Source organism: Siniperca chuatsi, linkage group LG5 (genome assembly GCF_020085105.1).
Source record: "Siniperca chuatsi isolate FFG_IHB_CAS linkage group LG5, ASM2008510v1, whole genome shotgun sequence".
Classification (NCBI taxonomy): domain Eukaryota; kingdom Metazoa; phylum Chordata; class Actinopteri; order Centrarchiformes; family Sinipercidae; genus Siniperca; species Siniperca chuatsi.
In genome coordinates, this window is record NC_058046.1 from 3166217 (window position 1) to 3187230 (window position 21014).

General features: G+C 38.5%; 1 protein-coding gene across 1 annotated transcript in view; it reads left to right on the forward strand.

Moving 5' to 3' along the window:
* Nucleotides 1-15252, forward strand: part of LOC122875757 (protein FAM102A-like) — a 38625-nt gene extending 23373 nt beyond the window's left edge. The window contains exons 5-12 of the mRNA XM_044195234.1: nt 511-627; nt 2947-2993; nt 3835-3986; nt 4880-4984; nt 7223-7418; nt 7599-7720; nt 9601-9670; nt 12016-15252. Of these exons, the coding sequence (XP_044051169.1) occupies nt 511-627; nt 2947-2993; nt 3835-3986; nt 4880-4984; nt 7223-7418; nt 7599-7720; nt 9601-9670; nt 12016-12061 (855 nt within the window). The 3' untranslated portion in view covers nt 12062-15252. The remainder of the gene's footprint in view (nt 1-510; nt 628-2946; nt 2994-3834; nt 3987-4879; nt 4985-7222; nt 7419-7598; nt 7721-9600; nt 9671-12015) is intronic.
* Nucleotides 15253-21014: the final 5762 nt, after the last annotated feature.

Genomic DNA, 21014 nt, shown 5'->3' on the forward strand with positions numbered 1-21014 from the left:
CTTTCCAGAGTGCCATTCCACCCGTCAGGTGTGCCATAGATTTAGAGGAGTCGTTCCCGAATGGGACAGTGACATTAGTCCTGCTCTGGCCTTCAGTCCATGTTTTAATTAACTGAGGTCACAGTGACTTTTAACAAGTTAAATCACCACAAATCACCACACCAACATATGCTAACTGTACACCTGCTTATTCAGTGTAGCTTTGGAGAATATTATCAGCTAACTGTTTAAAATGTCAAATGTAATTGTCTTCATTAAAGCCGCTTTAAAAATACAGGTTTCACTCTTAGTCTGGTTTGATGTCTGTTAAGATTGACGTGTGGTTTTTGAACCCTGTCATACATTAAAACTTCAGAAGCTTGTGACGTTAACAATGTGAAATTTCTTGGTGTGCTAAACGATGGGCGTAGCAGAAATCTGTCCTGTCTTAACTCGTGTCAAAAATAAAGGCCAGTGAACCCGTCCATTAGTGAATCTAGAATTAACTCGTCTTCTCTTCTTCACCCTCAGCTGGGCTTCACAGACCTCAACATGGCGGAGTTTGCGGGTTCTGGCTCCACTGTGCGCTGTTGTCTGCTGGAGGGATACGACACCAAGAACACACGGCAGGACAACTCCATACTGAAGGCAAGAGATGGGTATTCAGTGACAAAAAATACGTTGTGCACGTTTTCTCCAATATGTCATTTATCTTGGCCAATGGTAGAATAATCTTAGAGATTAAGTCTGTTCCCTCATGGTATAAACAAGAAATTTGAACGTGTCAGAAATGTTATAGGTTTCAATGCCTGAAGCAAGTTTGATCATTAACTCTGAGACTTTGACCTTTGACCTTTTCATTGATTGCTTCCACTCCACAAATTTAGTCAGAAGCGGCCAGAGTGATAAAAGGTAGAGGATCAATTGTTCCTTTGTTATGTAAAACTGGTGAAGGACTTTTGTTTAAGTGCTTTGGTTTTTCTGTTGAAATGAAAATATATTTGAGTAGCTAAAATGAGTAGTTGATTATTCAATTTGTCAATCTACAGATAATTGGTTGAGCAAGTTTTTTCTCATTGTAGTAAAATGCCGCTTTTCTTTGTCTTAAGTGATAGTAAAATGAATATTTCAATTGTTTCTTGCTGAAAAATGTCAGATAACGTAACAAATGTCTTGTTTTTTCTGACCAGCAGTCTAAAACTAGATATTCAATTTACTTTCATCAGCAGGCATGTCATGTCTGATTACAGGCAGCCTTATCTTTGTGTTGTCTCGTGCCCACCGGATGTTATCTATTTTATTTTATTCATTGATAATAAAGACATTTTGTAAACCAAACAATTAATTGGCATAAATCACCTTGAGATAAAAGGATTAGTCCATTTTCAGCAGCCTGTTTAAAGCCTTTTTTGTGTGTGTGTTTTCGGCAATGACAAATTTTAAACACATGCAAATGAATGTAATAAAAAATAGCAGGTGCTTGGAGATGGCGGTAAAATAAACAAAAACTTGCCAGTCCAGGCGGGGTTAAACTGACGGTTTTCATTGTCAAATTTACGTTTCAGGGTTGACAGAGACATATTTTCAGTAAAGCACATCCCTACTTGTCACAATAGCCAGATGTTTTGAAAAGCTACTAAGCGTGGTCGGAGCTCACATGAGAAAACGTTGATTTGTGAAAGATATGATTGGCGGTGTCGCTACATCCGTAAACATCCTGCCCGATCGGTACTGAGCATGTGCAACTCTCAACAGAGATGAGAAGGAAGCGAGATGGCTCACTCGTTAGCTACATCCATTCACTATATATTTAGTTTACTTATTTTGTCATATATCAGATTTATGTACGCTGGGCCACACGGAGGCTGCTGCTGGGCCGGATGTGGCCCGCGGGCCGCCAGTTGAATAGGCCTGCTCTACAGAATCGATTCATATTTTTCAAGCAAAAATGCCAAACATAACCAAGTTCCAGCTTCTCAATTGTGAGGATTTGCCTCTTCTCTTTGTCTTATGTGAACTGAATATATTTTGGTTTTGGACTGTTTGAAGACCTCACCTTAGGCTTCAGGAAATGATGTTTTTCTCAACTTCTTGACATTTTATACAACAAAGGATTAATTGATTTGATTGAGAAAATAATCATTGAAAATTAAAATAATTGCCCAAAAAAATCACCATTTTCTCATCAGTTCAGAATACTAAGCTGCTAATTTCACTCGCAGCTGAAGCAGTTTAATGTCACTGTGGGTGAAGGAGGTTCTGGCTTATTCACTAAGGAGTTGAGGGACGCTGCAGCGCCACTCAGAGATCATCAACACAAACTGCTCTGTGAAACAAAGAGCCAAGACAGTCACGAGCAGTTTTGTCATCTCATTCCTCTGGTAGACTTTGTGTGGTGTTGTTGTGCGTAACTCATACGTCAGGGAGCTTACTGGGAATTTCCTCCAAGCTTCTCCAGTTAATTCATATTATTGCTTAAGCAGCCAACGGTTTAGTCGAAACACGTTCATCATTACTAAGCAATAACAAAAACATAGGTCAGACATTTTTGGAGTTTCAACTTGTGTCTTAGGTTTGTTGGGCTTTACATTTTGAACCTTTTTATTCAGACTTTTCTTTCTGGGCTGGGCTGATTTGGTGATAATGTTCAGGTTTTGATTATCCCCCTGTGATACCGACAGAAATATTGCTGCGAGACACAGTATGTTGATTAACGTCTGGTCTGTGCGGGAATGTAATCAGGTGTACAGGAAAGGGAAAGAACATGCGCTACAAAGGAAAAAGGCAGCAATTACGGAAAAATATTTCATCATTTTGTTAATGTTAGATCAGAGATAAGTGTAACAACGGCATGGGAATTCTTCTTGACGTGGCAGCAAAACAGACATTTTTACCTTTGGATATGTTGCAAAAGAAAAATGTTAAAACTGTGTGGTAAAATTTCTTTTTATGTTTTTTTTTTTAAAGGTGATCATCGGAATGACCCTCCTGTCTGGAGATCCGTGTTTTAAAACGTGAGTATTTCAAATTGTGAGATTTAGGAGGGTCTTTCTAAATATATAGGTTGAATGATTAACCACGCATTCCACCACAATGCCTCTTGGTCTGAATAAAAACATCTTGACCTGATGAAGGTTGGACTGGGGCTGAAATGTTAATGTTGACAGTAATTTCTAATATGTTTTTATACCCTTATGGGGTTTTTCAATCTCACCTTGTCAAACTTGTCATCACACTTGAAGGTTTTGTGTTTTGTTTTTTTTCCTCTTTTGTGTTTGGTATTTTGCCACTTGGCTCGTCTTTTAGCAATGTTAAACTTAAAAACACTGAATTTCTGGACTCCCAACTCCCCAAAGCTGCAGATATCTCCTATAGTATATCTGTAAAACTGTAAAATAAAATAAAATAAAAAGGGTGCGATTACAAAAAGGCAAAGCATGTTACCTTTGTGTTATAGCATTATCAGAAAGGAGTATTCTCCTAAGGGGTTGACCTTCTGTATGGATAAATGAACAAATACACGATTTACTGAAACTTTGGGAAAGTAATGCATCTCAGCACAAATAAGTCAACATATTTGTTGAGGGAGTTCTTCATAATTGGCGCTATATAAATAAAATTGAATTTAATTGAACTAATGTGTATGAAACCACAGGTATTTATTAGTGTCTTGATATTTAATGTACATTTTTACCGGATTGTTAAACATATTTGTGCTCCTCTGTCCTTTGTTGCCGCAGTGACTCCGCGGTCAATAAAATGAATCTTATCTGAGCGTGCCAAGCTAAGCAGAACTGCAGCTCTGCATTTAATCTGTTCCAGACTGATAAGTTGTGTTTTGTTTTGTTCCTGTAGGCCTCCCGGCACAGCAAAGTCCATCTCCATCTCAGGACGAGAACACACCCTGCAGCTGGACTGTAAGGGGGAGGGAACAGCCGAGCCCGGGCCGGCTGGAGGGGTTTCTCTGGGCCGAGCCGCCAAGCCTCGACCCTCCATCATCAGCTCAGGTACAACTCAGAAAGAGTAATGGATGTAATGTACTGCATCTGGAAACACAATTTGTACTGAGTATTTGAATGTTAATCTTGTTTTAGCTCAACCTGAATAGATGTGATGAGGAATTCGAAAGGATTTGGATTTGATAAGCAGATTTGCTACTGGGTTCAGAATCAATAAAATGGTATTGAATCCCAGCCCTTTTTCCAGGTACAGTAAAGTTTGAGGTCTAAAGGGATTTGAGACAGAACAGAAAACCTGTTCCCGCCAAAGTTTTTTAAATCAGTTTACCTGTTTTTAGAACGGTTATAATTAAGATGAGTATGAAAAAGATAAAGTGGTCTTGAGACTGGACTCTAGTCTTTTAGATTTTGGCTCAACCTGCCTCGACCCCCCCAGCCAGATGTGTTTCAGAACGAGCCAAAACTTCCTGGAAGATGTTCTAAAAATATATATTTTAAGAAGATTTTCCTCGCATGGAAAACCAGCTGGCATTGTTTAGGATTTGTTGAGTTTGAATTAAAATGAAAAATGAAACCTGTTTTTGTTCCAACTTGGAAAACAAGTTGAAAGGCTGTGGTTGTTCACAGCACTGGAGCGTCTGGTTCGGGAATCTGTCCAAAACACCTTTTCCACGTGAGAAAAAGTGATAATTTTCAGCCACGAGCCATGAATATCCAAGAGTATTCAAGGTTTCATTACAAAAAAAAAGTGTTTACAAAAGCAGTTACTTTGGACGACTGGTTGGAGTGAAAACCTGCCAACATACAATACATGGTTGTGAATTACAGCTCCTGTGAGTCAGAAGTGTCTGCTTGATGTCTGAACCTGCAGAAGGATTTCGACTCAAAATAAATAAATACGAGCTGGTAACAGTGTTGTTTTCGTCTTCTGGTGCCTTCAGGTCTACTTGAAGAATCAGAAGCGAACCAGTGCGGCCATGCAGAAGTCTTCCAGTCTGGTCACTCTCGTAACTCCAGCTACGCCAGCCAGCACAGCAAAATCTCAGGTACACGAGTCACCACGAGTTGTTTCAGCCAGCCTTCCTTTTGATATCTTTTAGTATCCCAGAAAAGTATCTTTCCTATAAAGTGAATTAAAGTCTTTATTTCATGTGTCCTGTAATTTCCTAATAATTCTGTAGGACATTTCCTGGAAAGAACTATGTAAACTGGTACTAATTATTGGGACAATAGAGACAATTTAATTTGGTTAGTTCTGTTAAGTTTATAAGCAGTTGATTTCCAGAGAAATTCCCTTGAAAGAGCTCCTAATTTCTAATAATAAATATGAATTTGGTTGTTATTGGATATTTTATTAGAAACTTTATTCTATTTATTCTTTATTCTATATATTATTCTATTTTGTTGACTTGTATTGTTGCCTGTAGGCAAATTGAACGTTTTTTGCACATTCAGCTGACCAACTGTACACTGATGAAAAGACCTCCTGTTCCCCCGGGAGCTGTGTTGTCGGGGGCAACAGGTCACAGCCTGATAGCCTCTCCTAAGGTCAAGGGTCAGACACATTTTTTGAAGCATTTCTGGAGCGTTTTAGACGGAAAATCACTCGTCTGTTGCACCTCAGTTTAACAAATGTACCAAGTTGTTTTTAGGCTCCAGCTTAGTACTTAGTGAAGCAGTGATAGGCAGCCATTTAAATTACACAAATCTGCTTTCTATATAGTGTGAACTACATGCACAGCAATCGATTTAAGTCACCAGTTTGACCATGAGCTCTCTGGTTTCACATTGAGCATGTAGAACTACAGCGGGAGGAATCGATACATATAAACACCATTTTCTTCCTGTATACTTCTCAAGTCTGTTTAAACCTCTTTTTGTCCATTGAACAGATGAATACGTTTCGTAGCATTTCTGATATTAGTCCAGTAATGCCTCTCAGGTCCCATTTTATTGTTCTAAATGTGAATATTTTTTTTTAATTGATTGTGTGCGTTCTTATGTGACTAGTGTTAGCTTTCATTTTGGCGAGGTCTCTCTTATAAAGGAGAAGAGAATTCCTGGTTAAATAAAGGTTAACTAAATTAATAAGTGAATAAATAAATTAGCTTGCTGTAGAAAGTTTGGCCGGCTGGTGTCGGAGACAGTGACAGTCATAATGGAGGTCAGAGTTGATGTGAAAAAAAAATTAATAATAATAATTAATATTAATAATAATAATACACTTTATTTATATAGCACCTTTCAAAACACAGTTACAAAGTACTTTACAATAAAAACAGAGTATATTTAAAACAAAAAGGGAATAAAACAAACTAAAAGCCATAAAACTAAACACATTATAAAACACAAAGAGAGTAAAATAAGAAAAGGCCTTATCACCTTTTGTGTATCAAACTGGACCTTGGAACAACCAGGAATGATGCATTCGAGGATCTCAGGGAGCGGGAAGGGAAATGGGGCACTAACACATCTGCTATGGGGCAAGGCCTCTCAGGGCTTTGTAGGTGATCAATAAAATCTTAAAATCAATTCTGAAAACAACAGGTAGCCAGTGTAATGAAGCCAGGATCTGTGTGATGTGATCATGATTCTTAGTCCGAGTCAAGATCCTGGCAGCGGAGTTTTGGATGAGCTGGAGACGGGATACTGATGCCGGAGAGTGAGGAGTTACAGTAATCTAATCGACTAGTTATGAAGGCATGAATAACAGTTTCCAGATTTTTGGTTGAATGAAAAGGTCTGATCCTTGAAATGTTTCTGAGATGATGAAAGCGGGATTGAACCACTGAATTAACACGTTTGTCTAAGCTGAAGTTTTGATAAAAAATGACAGATTGATGAAGATTTCTGCTAGTTATTGAATGAGATAGAGAACTAAGACTGTTTGATATCGTGACCTATGATCAATATCTCTATCTTATCAGCATTTAGCTGCAAGAAATTTCCACTTGTGGATGTCATGAAGGCAGTTTAACAGGTTGACAGTGATCTGATTCTGTCATTTAAAACCTTGAGATGGGCAGTTTCACTACTGTTTTTTTTCTAAAACCAGATTGGAATTTTAACATTTTTTTATTGATTAAACTCAACCAGCATACAAACAACTTTTAGCCACTTGCACTTAACCTAAGCGTTGTACTTGAGTGAACGTACTTTATTACTTCTCACCTTTGTTCCACACTGCTGTCATCGACCCAAAGCTGTTCCTCTGATAACCTCTGATATTAATCATTAGTCTAATGTCTCCTCCGCTGCCTTCTCGTGTCCCTGCCGTCCTGCAGGCTACAGCACTGAGCACTCCTGCTCCTCTAGCCTGTCAGACCTCACGCATCGCAGGAACACCTCGACAGGAAGCAGCGCCTCTGGGGGCTTGGGCTTCACTGCTGACACACCTACAGAGGGTGACAAGGACGCCGGACGTCCAGAAAGACCCCCTCGACCCCCGCGCCCTGTCTTACCCTCTAACAGGCCCCCCAGGTACAGACGCAGAGTACAGTCTTTTGTCAGTGTGTAATGGGATTGCTAGGATTTACACTCATCCTGCTTTAGATTTACATAAAAAAACCCCAACATGGAACAAGAAATATATAGCATTCTAGTTCAGTCATATTCTAATTACAATTTTCTTCTTCTCTTCTTCTATTTATTATATTTCAGGAGGAAGCAGGACTCAGTGGAGAGTCAACCCTCTTGGGTGAACGACACTCGCATGGATGCTGACGACATCGTGGAGAAAATTGTCCAAAGCCAAAACTTTGCAGATATCAACAACACTGAAGGTACAGTGGGAGTGTAGATCTCTGCAGAATGATAAGATTACAATAGTGATCGGCCATCAGTATAGCAGCTCCGTGTCAACCTCATGTGTCCGTGTGGTGTTTCTTGTGAGTTACAAAAGGACAAAAAAGGCCCAAAACAGTATTAAAAAACAGCGTACAAAGTTCAGTCTAAGTAGTGGTTGAGTTACAGCTTAAAACAAGAAGAAAACAGGCACAAATATAGCTGAATACTCAAGGGTTTAGTTCCAGGAGAGTGGGCTGTGTCACAAGCCTGCTGCAATCCATGCACACTAAACAAGACAAACTGTGAAACAGGGCCAAGATTTTAAATCTTCAGTTAGATCATAAATCACAATAACTTTTACATGAATTTTACAGCTAAGATCTGTTAATGTTTTGTTGGTTATTATATCAATCTGAAACACTGAAAACTCACACCTTCATCAGTTCAGTAAATAATAAATCTGTGTTCATGTTACCTCGTCTATGACATTTTCACTCAATATCAACAACACGAAGGTGAAACAATTTCACAAATGCCACACTGGGGCGGCTGTGGCTCAGCAGGTAGAGCGTGTCGTCCACTGTTCGATCCCCACCTCCTCCTGTCCACGTGTCGAATCCCAAATTGCTCCCCATGGTTGGCCGGCACCCTGCGTGGTAGCTCGCTGCCATGGGTGAGTGAATGGGTGAATGAGCGGCACCTATTTGCTTTTTTTTGGATAAAAGCGCTATATAAATGTAGACATTTACCAATTTACTAGAAGCTCTGTCTTCATTGCCGTAGTTTAAATGTGTGGAAAGTTGCAGATTGCACCTTTTTAAGAGGTGTTTATACACTGTAATAGCATTTTTAGCTCAATATTACCTTGGGCTTTGGTTCAAATTTGTAACAGAAATAGGTGTGGACAGAGATTTTAAAATGACTGGTTTGTTCAGCGTGTTGTCCGACCACATCAGGCACTCTCTCCTGGAAGACATTCATAGTGTTGCACTCAGTTGTTCACATGTAAAATGACAGAAATAGTTGGGTAACAAATTAAAAAAGAGAGCTAGAGAGCTGGCCAATCACGACTTAAAAAGTTACAGAAGTGGTCGGACACAGCTCCAATTAATCTGACGTTGGAAAGGTGTGTGGGGGTGGGGTTTCTAAAGCTATTCCACCATCCGACCAGCAGTTCTGATGGAGTATACTGGCCCCTTCAAGGTGAAAACTTTTGTCTCAAAGTGTAGAATAGGAAGCAACGTGGGACCGACCACAACCCGCAAAGGGAAGTGTCGAAAGCTGAAAACATTTTACTTATTGCAAATGAAGTTCTGTGGTGATTTGCCAAAAAAACTGACGATGAAAGAGAGAGAGAAGATCATCCTTGCAGCCTCTTTCCTCTTTTTTATGTCCCTTAATGGCACCAAGGTTACAGATACAAACAAAAACATCCTGTTTGGCACAATGTCACATACGTTGTTAGTTTGTTTACACGTTTCCTAACAAACAAGCTACTTGCTAGCTGGTGAGCATCAACTCGCCTTCGACGAGCAAAAAGCTGTAAAGCTTTTTAGAGTTTCTGGCAGAGGAAGATGTTGGTAGGAGTATTTTATGGGAAATGTAGTCTTAATTCTGAGAAACACCATCAATCATTCTTCAACATGGGCTCATTTGTTTACAGTGAGTCTCTTCATGTGAAGGTTTTACAGTTACTGCATATTATTGATGTATAAAAGTGGAGAACACGCCATGTGTAACTCCTGCACCATCTTTGGACTGAGCTCTCCGTCAGTTTTCCAGCTCTGTGTTTTGTCTCCTTTTATTGTCTGTGTGTTGATGCCTTCTGGTTTCCGTCAGCAGCTGCTAACCCGGTTTCTGTGTTTCTGGCTTTCAGACAGCAACCTGCGTCTGTTCGTCAGCAGAGATGGAACCACTGCACTCAGCGGCATCAGGCTTGGAAACAGGTGAAAAGCTTGACTCTGACTTTCTGCCACTTTCTTTATCACTTCCTCCTCTCCTTGATTCTCCTCTCATGTCCACTGTCTGGGTGTTGCTTTCTCTTCCTCTTTTCCTCTTGTCACTTTCACTTAACTTTCAGCAGATTGGAGTTTAAGAATTCAGAAATAATAGCAGATTGTGGCAATAAAACTTTGTTTTCTGGCTAAGAATGTGACCGAAATGTGTCTACACCACATATTTAACAAACAAATTTTTGAAAAAAGCATTTTCTTTTCATAATTTTAAAACTATATTGCGTCTTGGCTAAATTATTGGTACAGCTGCTTTGCTTTATATGAAATTAAACACTAACTAAATAAGCCAAACTTCTCAAATATGTCAAATATGAAAATTATTTTGTAAAAAAAACTTGTTTGGCACCGTTATTAAACCATTTCAAACAATACTCAGCTCTACTAACAATAGGCTGAAGCCTGAGTGAGCCCTCTTTTCACTTCCACTAGATTATTTTCTGCATTCTTTTAACAGCTAAAACGTGTTCCTAGGTTTTTAACTCGTGGCTAAGGCTCGCAGGAGCTGTTTGTTAATAAGCAGTGATGTTGATAGGTTTTCAATGTAGTGAGCCCCTGGGACCCACTCAAATGACCACCTGTGGGTCCCAGGGGCTCAGTACATTGAAAAGGGGAAATTGAGTGGGTCCCCATTAAAATTTGTGTTTGATTCTATATGGTTTTAATTCTGGTTATTCATGTATGTTGAAAATGTATCTGAAAATTAAACAAATAAAATCCCAAATCTGTAAATACACTGCAGACACACAGCAGCTGATAGAAAGAGGAGGTCATGTTATACAGAGAAATATTAGCTTTTTTCTGGGTGAATAAATGTTAAAAAGGGAAGATAAAGAGCAACAAGAATGCTGAGCCTTCAAGTTTCATCAGGAGTCATAACACCATCAAGCACATCATGTTTAATTAGGAAAGTAGTAGAAACACAAGATAAAAGGCGCCATATGTCGACAGGCTTCTTGTCAGTTTGGCATCAATACAATCCATAAAGACAAACTGTATTTCCGTACTTACATACTTCACATTTTGGATTTTGTTGCTACCAGCCTCTGTTGTTGTGGCAGAAGACCGTGGGAATGAGAGGCTATTGTTTCAAGAATTAAGATTTCTCACTGAAATATGTGCTGGTTGGTGGATCAGATACACGCCGAATTAAACACCGACTCATAGCACTGTTAATTCACCGGTAAGCTGCTTACCGTTTGGTGCTGGAGAGATACAGTATATGCACAGACGGTAAGAAACGGGTTTTTTGACAGCGTGTTTTCTTTTGTTTATTTCTATGATTTTAACACAAATTTGTTTTTCACAATGTAGCATTATCAGGGGGAAAATATGGTGCGTCCCCAGTGAGTTTACTGCGTCCTTTTGGATTTTAACGCGTCAGAGACGCAGGACGCGCACCTAGCAACGTCACTTAATAAGTGTTTTATCTTTTATCGAATTTCATTGTCCATGTTTCACTTACAATATGGATAATAAGTACCATCTGACAAAAAACACAACAATAAAACTGCTGTCTTTGACTCTGACATTTAACCAGTGATATAGTTCCTGTCTCTGAGGCTGCATCTGAAAATCATTCAGTATTGATTATATAGTCCACTATTCAGTACGTCTCATTCTATAGGTAGAATTATTAGTGTAGACTCAAATTGTCTGGCAGTGCTATCTAAAAAGTACACCCTTCTGTGCATGATCTGAATAGTGTAATATATTGTAATGTGATTGAGTCATCTGACACACTGTGTTGTCTACTACATATAATAAGAGAGGAGTAGAGGGTGTGCAGATTGTAAAGTCCTTTGAGGCAAATGTGTGATTTGTGATTTTTGGCTGATTTGACTACGTAATGGTGAATAAGTGAAAACCTGCTTCCTGTACACATCCCCTCTAATAATGTAGTAACTGTCTTGTATGACATCATTACCCAGGGATCATCCGTATCAACAGATTCAACAAAATCGATATTAAGTTTTAAGTATTAGTGTTTGTATTCTCTTTAGAAAACTCACATCATAATCCACCAATCCACATAAGATCACAAACCTTAAACAACACTTCATTGCCCATAAAATCCCATCCTCCTTTCTTATGACTTCAGTATGACGCTACGCAGTAAACTGTAATTAAATTTACATGGTAACAATAAAAGTGAGCATTAAAGAGATGTGTAAACTGTGTTAGAGTTTAACCCTCCACTACATCACACATCTAACACACTAAATTAACTTGTTAACACACACTCTGACTCTTGTCTCTGTATGTTTGGGTCCTTGCAGGGTGTCTGCAGGCGGGTACGAGCCTGTGGTGATAGAGAGCCATTAAACCGAGACCAGCAGAAGAGGCGGCATGTTGACCTGTGGATCGTCTCGTCTTCTGTCTCGCTGGTTTTCCTGGAGCTTCAGCCGGTCTGATGCTGTGAGGGGAAAACCTCGGCAGTTTGCACTTTATGTGAAGTTTGTGGCAGTCTGTTTGTCTGCACCTCCGTTCAGCTGTTTTTTTGTGATGTTGAGGGCGACTCAGAGTGAAAGCACCAATGCACAAAACGTTTCCCTGAGACTGCCTTGTGGTGTGTTTACCTGCTTCTGTGTTGCAGTAACAACATTTTGGATGTGGATTTAGATTTAAAGAAGTCCAGAGATTTCTGGAGATCACACTTTAATTTGCCCTGTTAAATGATAACGATACAGACACCAAGTCTTCCATGTGTCCCCAGTTTATTGTTATAACTGATGCTCTTTGCTAACTGTACTGGTAGACTAGCATTATCCAAAGTAAGAGGAAGGAAACATAGCGTTTAAAATTACTCAAGTTCTCATTCTCGTATGTCTAAGATAAAGCTAATGGGCTGCTGACACTTGACACTTTCTGCGTCCCAATTCCATGCTGAATACTATCTTTCTTTCTATATCTGCTTTACCTTTCAAAGCAAATTGAACATAAACATGTACAGTAACTTGCACAGAGAACATTTCGTGTGTGAGTATATAAAAAGCCAGTTACAGACTGGGAGAAATCCCCAACTGCTATTATTTCTGTGTCGGTGACAGGAAGTTACTGAGGCTCAGCTGCACTGCAGGCTGGACCGAAGTTACTTCATGATGTGCTGGGGATGTTTGGATGATAATGGTTTTCATGTTTATGTTCTCTTCTGGTAGCAAACCGGCCAATTTATTAGAAATTAAAAGTCAAAACATTTTACCTACAACTCCTGAAGTATGATGTGTGTTCATCTGTACCAACAATCCTTTTGTTGTGTACTTGAGTAATTTTTCTATAAGCTGACAGGTTATAGTAGCTTTAATTTGGCCACCAGTTGTGCAGCAACAGATATTTACAGCTGTTTCACTGTGGATTCAGTAGATTATTTTTTTTTAACACATCTGTAACATGTTTTTTTTTCCTTCTTCACCACATTTGTGTTGCTGCAAACTGTCTGAAATGGTAAGCAAGAATCCTACTGGTTAAGTTGCATAAAGATAAATGTGGAGTTTGTAATGTTGAACAGAGTTTCATTCTAATTTTGATTTAGCAGGGGGAAAGTTTCATCATCAAAACAGGATAAAATAACTTTCTGTGCAGTTTACATATGCATTGCATGATGCTAAATTTGAAGTGTATTAACTTCCACTGACAGGCAACACATCCAGCACTGAATGTGATCAAGTTTAGAAAACCACTGAGCAGCCGTGAAGATGCAGAAACTCTGAATCGCTTTAGTTTTTTTCTGTTTGAAGTTGTTGTTCCCTGTTGATCGGGGAAACACAGTAGAACCACTTTGTGCCTGTAAAGTTTCTCTTGAATGACCCTAAAGCACCAAGAAAACTGTGATAACAGGGTGCTCATGATGGTGAGGAGAGAAATAATATAATATTGTTTCCTGTTTTTGTTTCTTTATTCTGTTTTCCGTTTGTGTCAGTCATGTTGTAACGTGCAGGTGTAGCCATTTTGGAAATCCCACTGTATACTCACTGCATGTACACTACCGCTGCACTGTTGCTCCATCTCCATGAAGGATTCATTGTATACATTTTAGTTCTCCTCTCTCCTCAGCCATCAGAAGTTAAAACAAAATGTGAGGTCAGCTGAGAAACACTAGTTCTGTGGTACAAACTGTTCTGGTTTTACTTTGTCCAATTGAACAAAGCGTAAACTCCATGAAGAGGGATTTCTGCAGCGGCTAGGACTGTAAAAGTCTTTGTTGCCCCCTGGTGGAGCAACGGCCTGCTGTCAGGTTTTTGCATGAGTCCGTGCCCTTTTGGTGTTTACAAGGATGTTTACCTCGAGTTTGTTTACAGCTGTCAGAAAAAAGGACCAGTTTCTGTAGCTCTGACAAACACAGAAGGGGAACTGTAATGTTGGCAACCAGCTGGCTGGTTGATGCTTTTGTTTTTTGTTAGTTTTAGAAGCATGTTTTCTGTTTTGGAGTTTTAACTCTGCAAACAAGAAGACGGAACAAGAAGGACTTTTATCTTGTACAGAGTCTTAAAATCTTATTTTTCTGTTTGTAAAAAAGGTGAAAAAAGCTGTCAGTCTCAGAAATAATGCTGATAGTTTTAATTTCACAAGTTAAGATTGTCCAGGAAGAATTGAGTCTAGGCCTGCAACTACTGATCATTTTCCTCATCGATTTAATCTGGTGATAATTTGTTTGATTTGTTTTAATCGTTTAGACTATAAAATATCAGAAATCCAGGGTGACATCTTCAAATTGCTTGTTTTGTCCGACCAACAGCCCAAAACCGAAATATATTAAATATATGAAATCAGATCAAACACATAAAAGCAGCAAATCCTCACACTTGACTATGTGGAACCAGCAAATGACATGATAAATGTGACAAATAACTGAGTAATCAGTTATGAAAATAATTGGCGATTAATTTTCTGTTGAGCAAGTAATCTGTATCAGCCCAAGTTTAACTGCAGAAACAAATAAAATAATCCCTTTGGCAGAATATTTTCTCTCATTTACAGTAAAAATCTGCTTTTAAGACTCTGTTCTTTATCAGTAAACTTATTTGTATGGACGTTATTTTTCCATTGAAGCTGAAGTTTTTCCTGCTTGTCGTTTCACATCTTCATCACACTACGCAGCTCATTATATAAGTTGTCTTCACACTACCCTGTTTGTATTTTGCAGCTGTATGTTTATTAATCACATGGTTACTTCTTCTCACATTTGGGGATGAACCACTGATCGTATAGTCTGAATTTGGGTTTACATCACCACAGCCTTTAGTATTTTAAAGCATTTATTTATATATTTTGTTCCTTATTCTTTTTTTTTTTGTCTGGAGGTTTGTTATAAGCTATGCACACAACTCCCCTCCCTGAGCTTTTTTTCTATTAGTAAGTCTAACAAATTATTCTATTTTAACAAAACTAGTATAACCTAAATTTATAGAGAATCAAGTTGGAACTGTTCTTCCAATCACCACGTAGTTGCTACGTTTTTTTTTTGTGTGTTTTTTTTGTGGTATTTCTGCAGAAATGACAATAAAAAGCTAATCTGAGTTTGTTTCTGTGTCTTATTTTTAATCACCAGTGTTGTTGTTACATGATTCTGATATTAAAAAGGTCCCTCAGGAATATGTTTCAGTTGTGATGGAGTCTTTTGCAGTAGTGGAAGAAGTATTCAGATCCATTACTTAAGTAAAAGTACCAATACAGCTATGTGAAAGTACTCCATTACAAGTAAAGGTCCTGCATGAGAAATCCTACTTAAGTTAAAGTACAGAAGTAAAATTAACTTAAAGTATCAAAGTAAAAGATTGTTAATACTGATGCGAGTGTGTACTAGTTTGAATGACTTTATATATACCTAGGTAGTAAAATTTTGTTATTTATTTGAAAGTTTGGTTGGTGTTGTACAGCAGTCCTGTTTATGAGGACCAGGTAAGGGTTTTAGACCTTGAGAGTGAGAACATTTTTGGAAAAGTGAAGACTTATTCAAGTGACTGTTTAAGGGTTAAGACTTGTTTTAGGGTTAGGTTTAGGGGCTAGGGAATGTATTACGTCATTGAGGGTCCTCACAAGAATAGAAGAACAAAGGTGTGTCTGTGTGAAAAGGGAAAATGATAAAAAATTAGAGGATTGTTACAACCATCAAAAAATTGTACCTGAACTCTGCAGACGGCCACTTTAGTTTATATTTTGTCAACAAAAAACAACCAAGAAAAAACTTAACTTAAACCTACAGAACTGTGTTTTAAATTCTAATTTAGATCTCCAAAGATAACAAATCTGTGAGGCTGAATTTTGGGAGGAAATTTGTATGAAATGCATCCCACATCAACGAACATGAGACATTTGTGATTCTCTTCCTCCATCAGAAGAGGGCGCTCTGCACAACATTATTATATCCGTGCAGAGATGCTCTGTAGATGGCAGCATCTAGCCATAGACTTTACTAAGAGCACCTGAAGGCAATGTAAGGATATGAATTTTGACCTTTTCTTTCTTGTATCTTAGACTCATTTCCCACAAACATTTCTCTGAGGCAAAGCTGCTTGGGATGCAGGAATAATCTCACTTATTGAGTTAAACTTTAAAACCAGACATTTAACGTTGTTAACATTTAACATGACATTGATGGTGACAGAGAGATTACAGGAAATGAGCGGAGAGAGAAGAGGGATGACATGCAACAAAGGTCTCCTGTCCCCTGTCAAACTTGAACCTTGGACACTGTGATGACATTTCCAGCTCTTCCATAAAATTAGAGGACTTCGAAGACACAGGCGTTAAAAAAAAAAAAAAGGATGGTCAAAATTGGTGCAGCAGAAACTAAAATATTCTGATTTTTAATCCCTATTATAGGTCAAGCTCCAAAAATGCTGGATCCCTAAATTTCCCATATGGTGTCCCTTGATTAGACCCTCCCTGCCTGGCCTTTTGTTCAAAATGCGTAGTCTCCAACCCCAAGTCGGTATAACCCTGATGGCATCACCACGGTTATTTTCTCAGACTTTAGAAAGCTCCTCCAAAGCCGCAGAAGACATTTTACAACTGTTTTCAAAGGCTGAGTGGTACTCAGTAAACTGATATTGATGTGTAAAATGGATCATGACTGACATATTGATATTATTGAGTATTTGTTTTATTTAAAAAGATAAATGTATAGTTAAAAAAGTATCATAATTCTTGCGCAATTAGAGCTTCCTCTGTGTTCGACAGTATGATAATTTAACATGATAGTTTTGGAGCCTAAAACAGCATCACAGACCAGAAAGTTGAGTCACTAAACTGTATGCACTTGGACTAAAGATGGTGCTGTTGAGTTCTGACTAACTTTCACTTCTGAAGTCCCACCATCATCTCAGAAAAAGGTTGTTAAAATTTAACTTCCAGCTCTGATCTCTTAAAAATATAATCACCAAAAAGTAGATTTTCTTTATAATAACCATGGTTAGATGGTACTTCAGAGTCATGCACTACACATCACCTCTATGGGTGAACCATGGATAGCTTTCTTATCACCAGCTGTACAGACTTGAATAAGCTATGTACAGGTGTTGCACCAAATTCTGTGACCCAGACTATCCAGCGCCATTTTGGCCTTGTTTAATCCCTTAATGGCTTAATTAGGATGGTAGATGGTTGTGCAGACATTAGTGAATATGTGAGTTTTCTCTTCTGTATTTAATGTATGTATGTAGCTGTGGTTAATAACATCAATGTGTACTTGTTTTTGGTTTGAAACTGGATGTAACTTGATGTTTAGTGCATTTTTCTATTCATGCTAATTAAGAGTTAGAGTTAGCTAATTGGTTCTGCGCTATTGCAGCTGCTAACTTTAATTAACAAACATTTGGCGGTATTTTAGCCTGCTAAATAGTGTCTATAAATGTTGGGTTTTATCTGTAGTTAAGAGAAGCAATATTAGTTATTCTGTGTGTTTTATTTTCAGACACTCCTGTAGGTATATTTACATCGCTAACGTTATACTGCTAGCAACAGGACCATATTAAGCTGCTAGGGAGCCCTGGGGCAAAAATGAGTTCCCATCAGCACTACAAGATGTTTTAGCATCTTTCAGCTCACTGTTTTGGTTTTACAGCCCACATGTTTACTGGTTTTGTTCCACCACACTCATCAACCTTGTTTCCAGCAATAAAAACTCACAAACAGTACACCACATACTGAGCACCAAACAGCCTAGACAAAGTTGACCAATCGCTGGTGAACATAGTGGGGCATTTAGCTACTAACTTACAGAGCCGGATAGTTTAAAGCCAACTTTATAAGGTGATAATAGGTCAGTGGTTTACAGCTTGTTGCACTGACCTCAAGTTGCCAATTAAATGCAGATTTAAGGATATGCACCATAAGCATGTAAGCATAGTATAAACTAAAATATTAACCATATTAAAACTAGATTTTGACACAGGGCCCTTCTATAAGACAAGGCCTCAGGATTGTGTAAAAATTGAGGCGATTTCAGATTTTGATTGTGCTTTAGTGGTGCATTTACCAAACAAATTTGTAATTAATCAAATTAAGACAAGCTAATTACAGCACAGACAACCTGGGGCCTTCAGGGGCCCCTGAGGGTCAGCGACCCTGGGGCAGTTGCTCGCTTAGCCTAATTGGTAATCCATCTTCATCAGGAGCTGTGTAGCAGTCAATGCAAATTATCCAGCTAGTGTAATAGGGTAAACATCAGACCTACAGATCTCTTCTCAGGGCTGTGTTGGAACGCACAGACTTGGTTGACAGCTCTCTTGATGCTAGTTTTTCATTTATATATATATATATATATATATATATATATATATATATATATATATATGTATAATTGTTTTGTCTGTCCATTAAGGAGGCCATCATAACCAGAATTGGACTCAGCAACAAACCATGGTGAATGGAGATACTCAGCAGCGGCATCTGGACTCTGTAGGGTGAATCAGTGACAGAGGAAGGAGGTAAGAGAGGAGGAAGTGTACATAATGAAGCCTAACACAGTTAATCCAAAACTTTGTAGGATTAGAAGATGTTTTAAAAGTAGCATGTTTACTTTGCACAGACTTAATGAATGGTTTATGTGGCTTCAACCATTGTACAGTATGTGTGTGCAAGCTATCTGGATGTGCTTTTCAATCTTTCATTTCATATAACAGCAGTGAGAAAATATGAAATTTAATCCCGCATGAATTGAGCTTTTGGTCACCTAGGGGCTCTAAAAACAACACTGACATTTTATCACCTTATAAAGTTGACGTGGCTAACATGTCATCCAGCCTATTTACACATCCAGCAGATACCTAGCAACATTAGCATTCATTTGTACTGTATTTGTGTCCACATGGTGAATGTAAGTCCAATAATTATTCCTTTTTAGCTCGGGTTTGGTCTCCACTAACTCATAAGGGAAATATCTAGCACTTTAGCTGCTAAATGTTCCACTTCCTTCACCAGCTAGTCACTAACTTTGTCTGCCACTTGGTGCTGGGCAGGTTTATCAGAGCTGCTTCATAGTGACACTTTTAGAGTAAATGTTCTTGTGTTTCAAATACATGGGATATACAGTATATGGGCATCGAACAGGCCAGAGGGTTCTGGCACAGTGTAGTTGCTAGAGCAGCTGCTGATGCTGCTGAAAATGAGGTTGATGAGAGTGGTGAGACTGAACCTTACAGTAAATGTGCCATTAAACTAAAACTATGAGCTGAAACTTCACAGAGCTGAGGGGACTCTAAAGGTATCATTACGAGTGACATCTTTCATATACATACATACATATGCATATATACAATGTGTTTGTCTGCCTGGTATAACAGTCACCAAAGGGCCCCACAGCTTTTCTTTTGTTTCAGTCTCAAAATGAAAATCTATGGTTCACACTGTTTGCCATTTGCTGTTGTACAGCAGACTTGTGGTTGACACCTTAAAATGATGAAGATATCAACTACATCTTTATTGTATCAATCTTGGCATCTCTGGTCTATGTAGCATTAAAGTATAGAAGCTTTCCTGTATGTCATGAGTCAAGAATCCTACTTGTTAACTGACAGTTACAGGGAAATAAGACGTGTGACCTTTTATGGAGCACCACAGTGTGTGGTTAACAGTTTCCACAAATGAAGACGCAAACAAAGGAGATTTATTTGTTGTGTGGAAACAACAAATTTACGGTCAAAGATGGAACGTTTTTCATGTAGTGAAGCCCTCTGTTAACATAAATATACAGAAACACTTAAAGTGCATTAAATGAACAATGAAAAGATCAGGTCATGGAATAACCAGGGAAGTGTGGAGAACAGTTTCCACATCAGTGCAGTTACTGCAGTGGTTCCTCTAATGTTGTGGTGTATCACTTCAGAATCCCAATATAATACAAATCAAATGTAGTTTCTGAAGTTAATTAATTTTGTATAATAGCTTTAGACAACAAAGAAAAGGTGAGAGACACAGTAGCATTGTTTTCTTTCTTGAAAAAGTCTTAAATGTGTCTTGTGTTTTCTTGTAAACAAATTAAAGTTATATTTACATTCAGTGCTTCACTAGAACACAGTCTGTGTATCCTTGAATACTAACATATGTGTTGAATGCATTTGCTTCCTCATAAAACATTTGCAAAGCCCATTTTTCTTAAAAACTTGAAACCTGCATTGTTTACATCCATGTTAACTTGCATTCTTCTTCTTCCCTGTCTTTGCTGCGTTTCTTGTTGCGTTTCCGCTACCTGTAGATCAGTCGAATAGTGTGAAACCATTGTGTATCGCGTCACAGGTGCATGTGCATCATTGTGCGCGTGCACGAGACAAGCAAAACAGTGACCCATTCACTCCATGTTTGGAAAGCACACACAAATGTGTCGTTTAGGTACGAGAAGTTGTAGGAAAATCTAGCTGAGTGATATAACTCTGGGTTGATCCTTGAATATATGGATACAAATATTTGTTTTCTGTCATAGACATGAAGCAAGTAAAAAAACACACTTCTTTCATAAAGAAGATCTTCAAAGAACCATTTTAGCTTAATTTGACTGCAAACACAGGAGGCCCTCGACTGGTTCCTTGAGGAACACCGCACAGGTTTCATGAGAGCTTTCACTTTTGGCTAAATTCTGCTTCACCTAAGGCTCTGCACTTTAGTTGTTTTTCATCAGACATGTGCGTGAGTGAAGTGTAAGTAAGTCGAAATTTAACATCTAATTGTGGAATGTGCTATTTGTGTTTTATTCTGGTTTACCATTAGTCTCCACTTCCAGCACCATTCAGCCACAACATTAAGCATTTTATGTAGATCTTTTTCATGCTCTGCAAGTAAACTG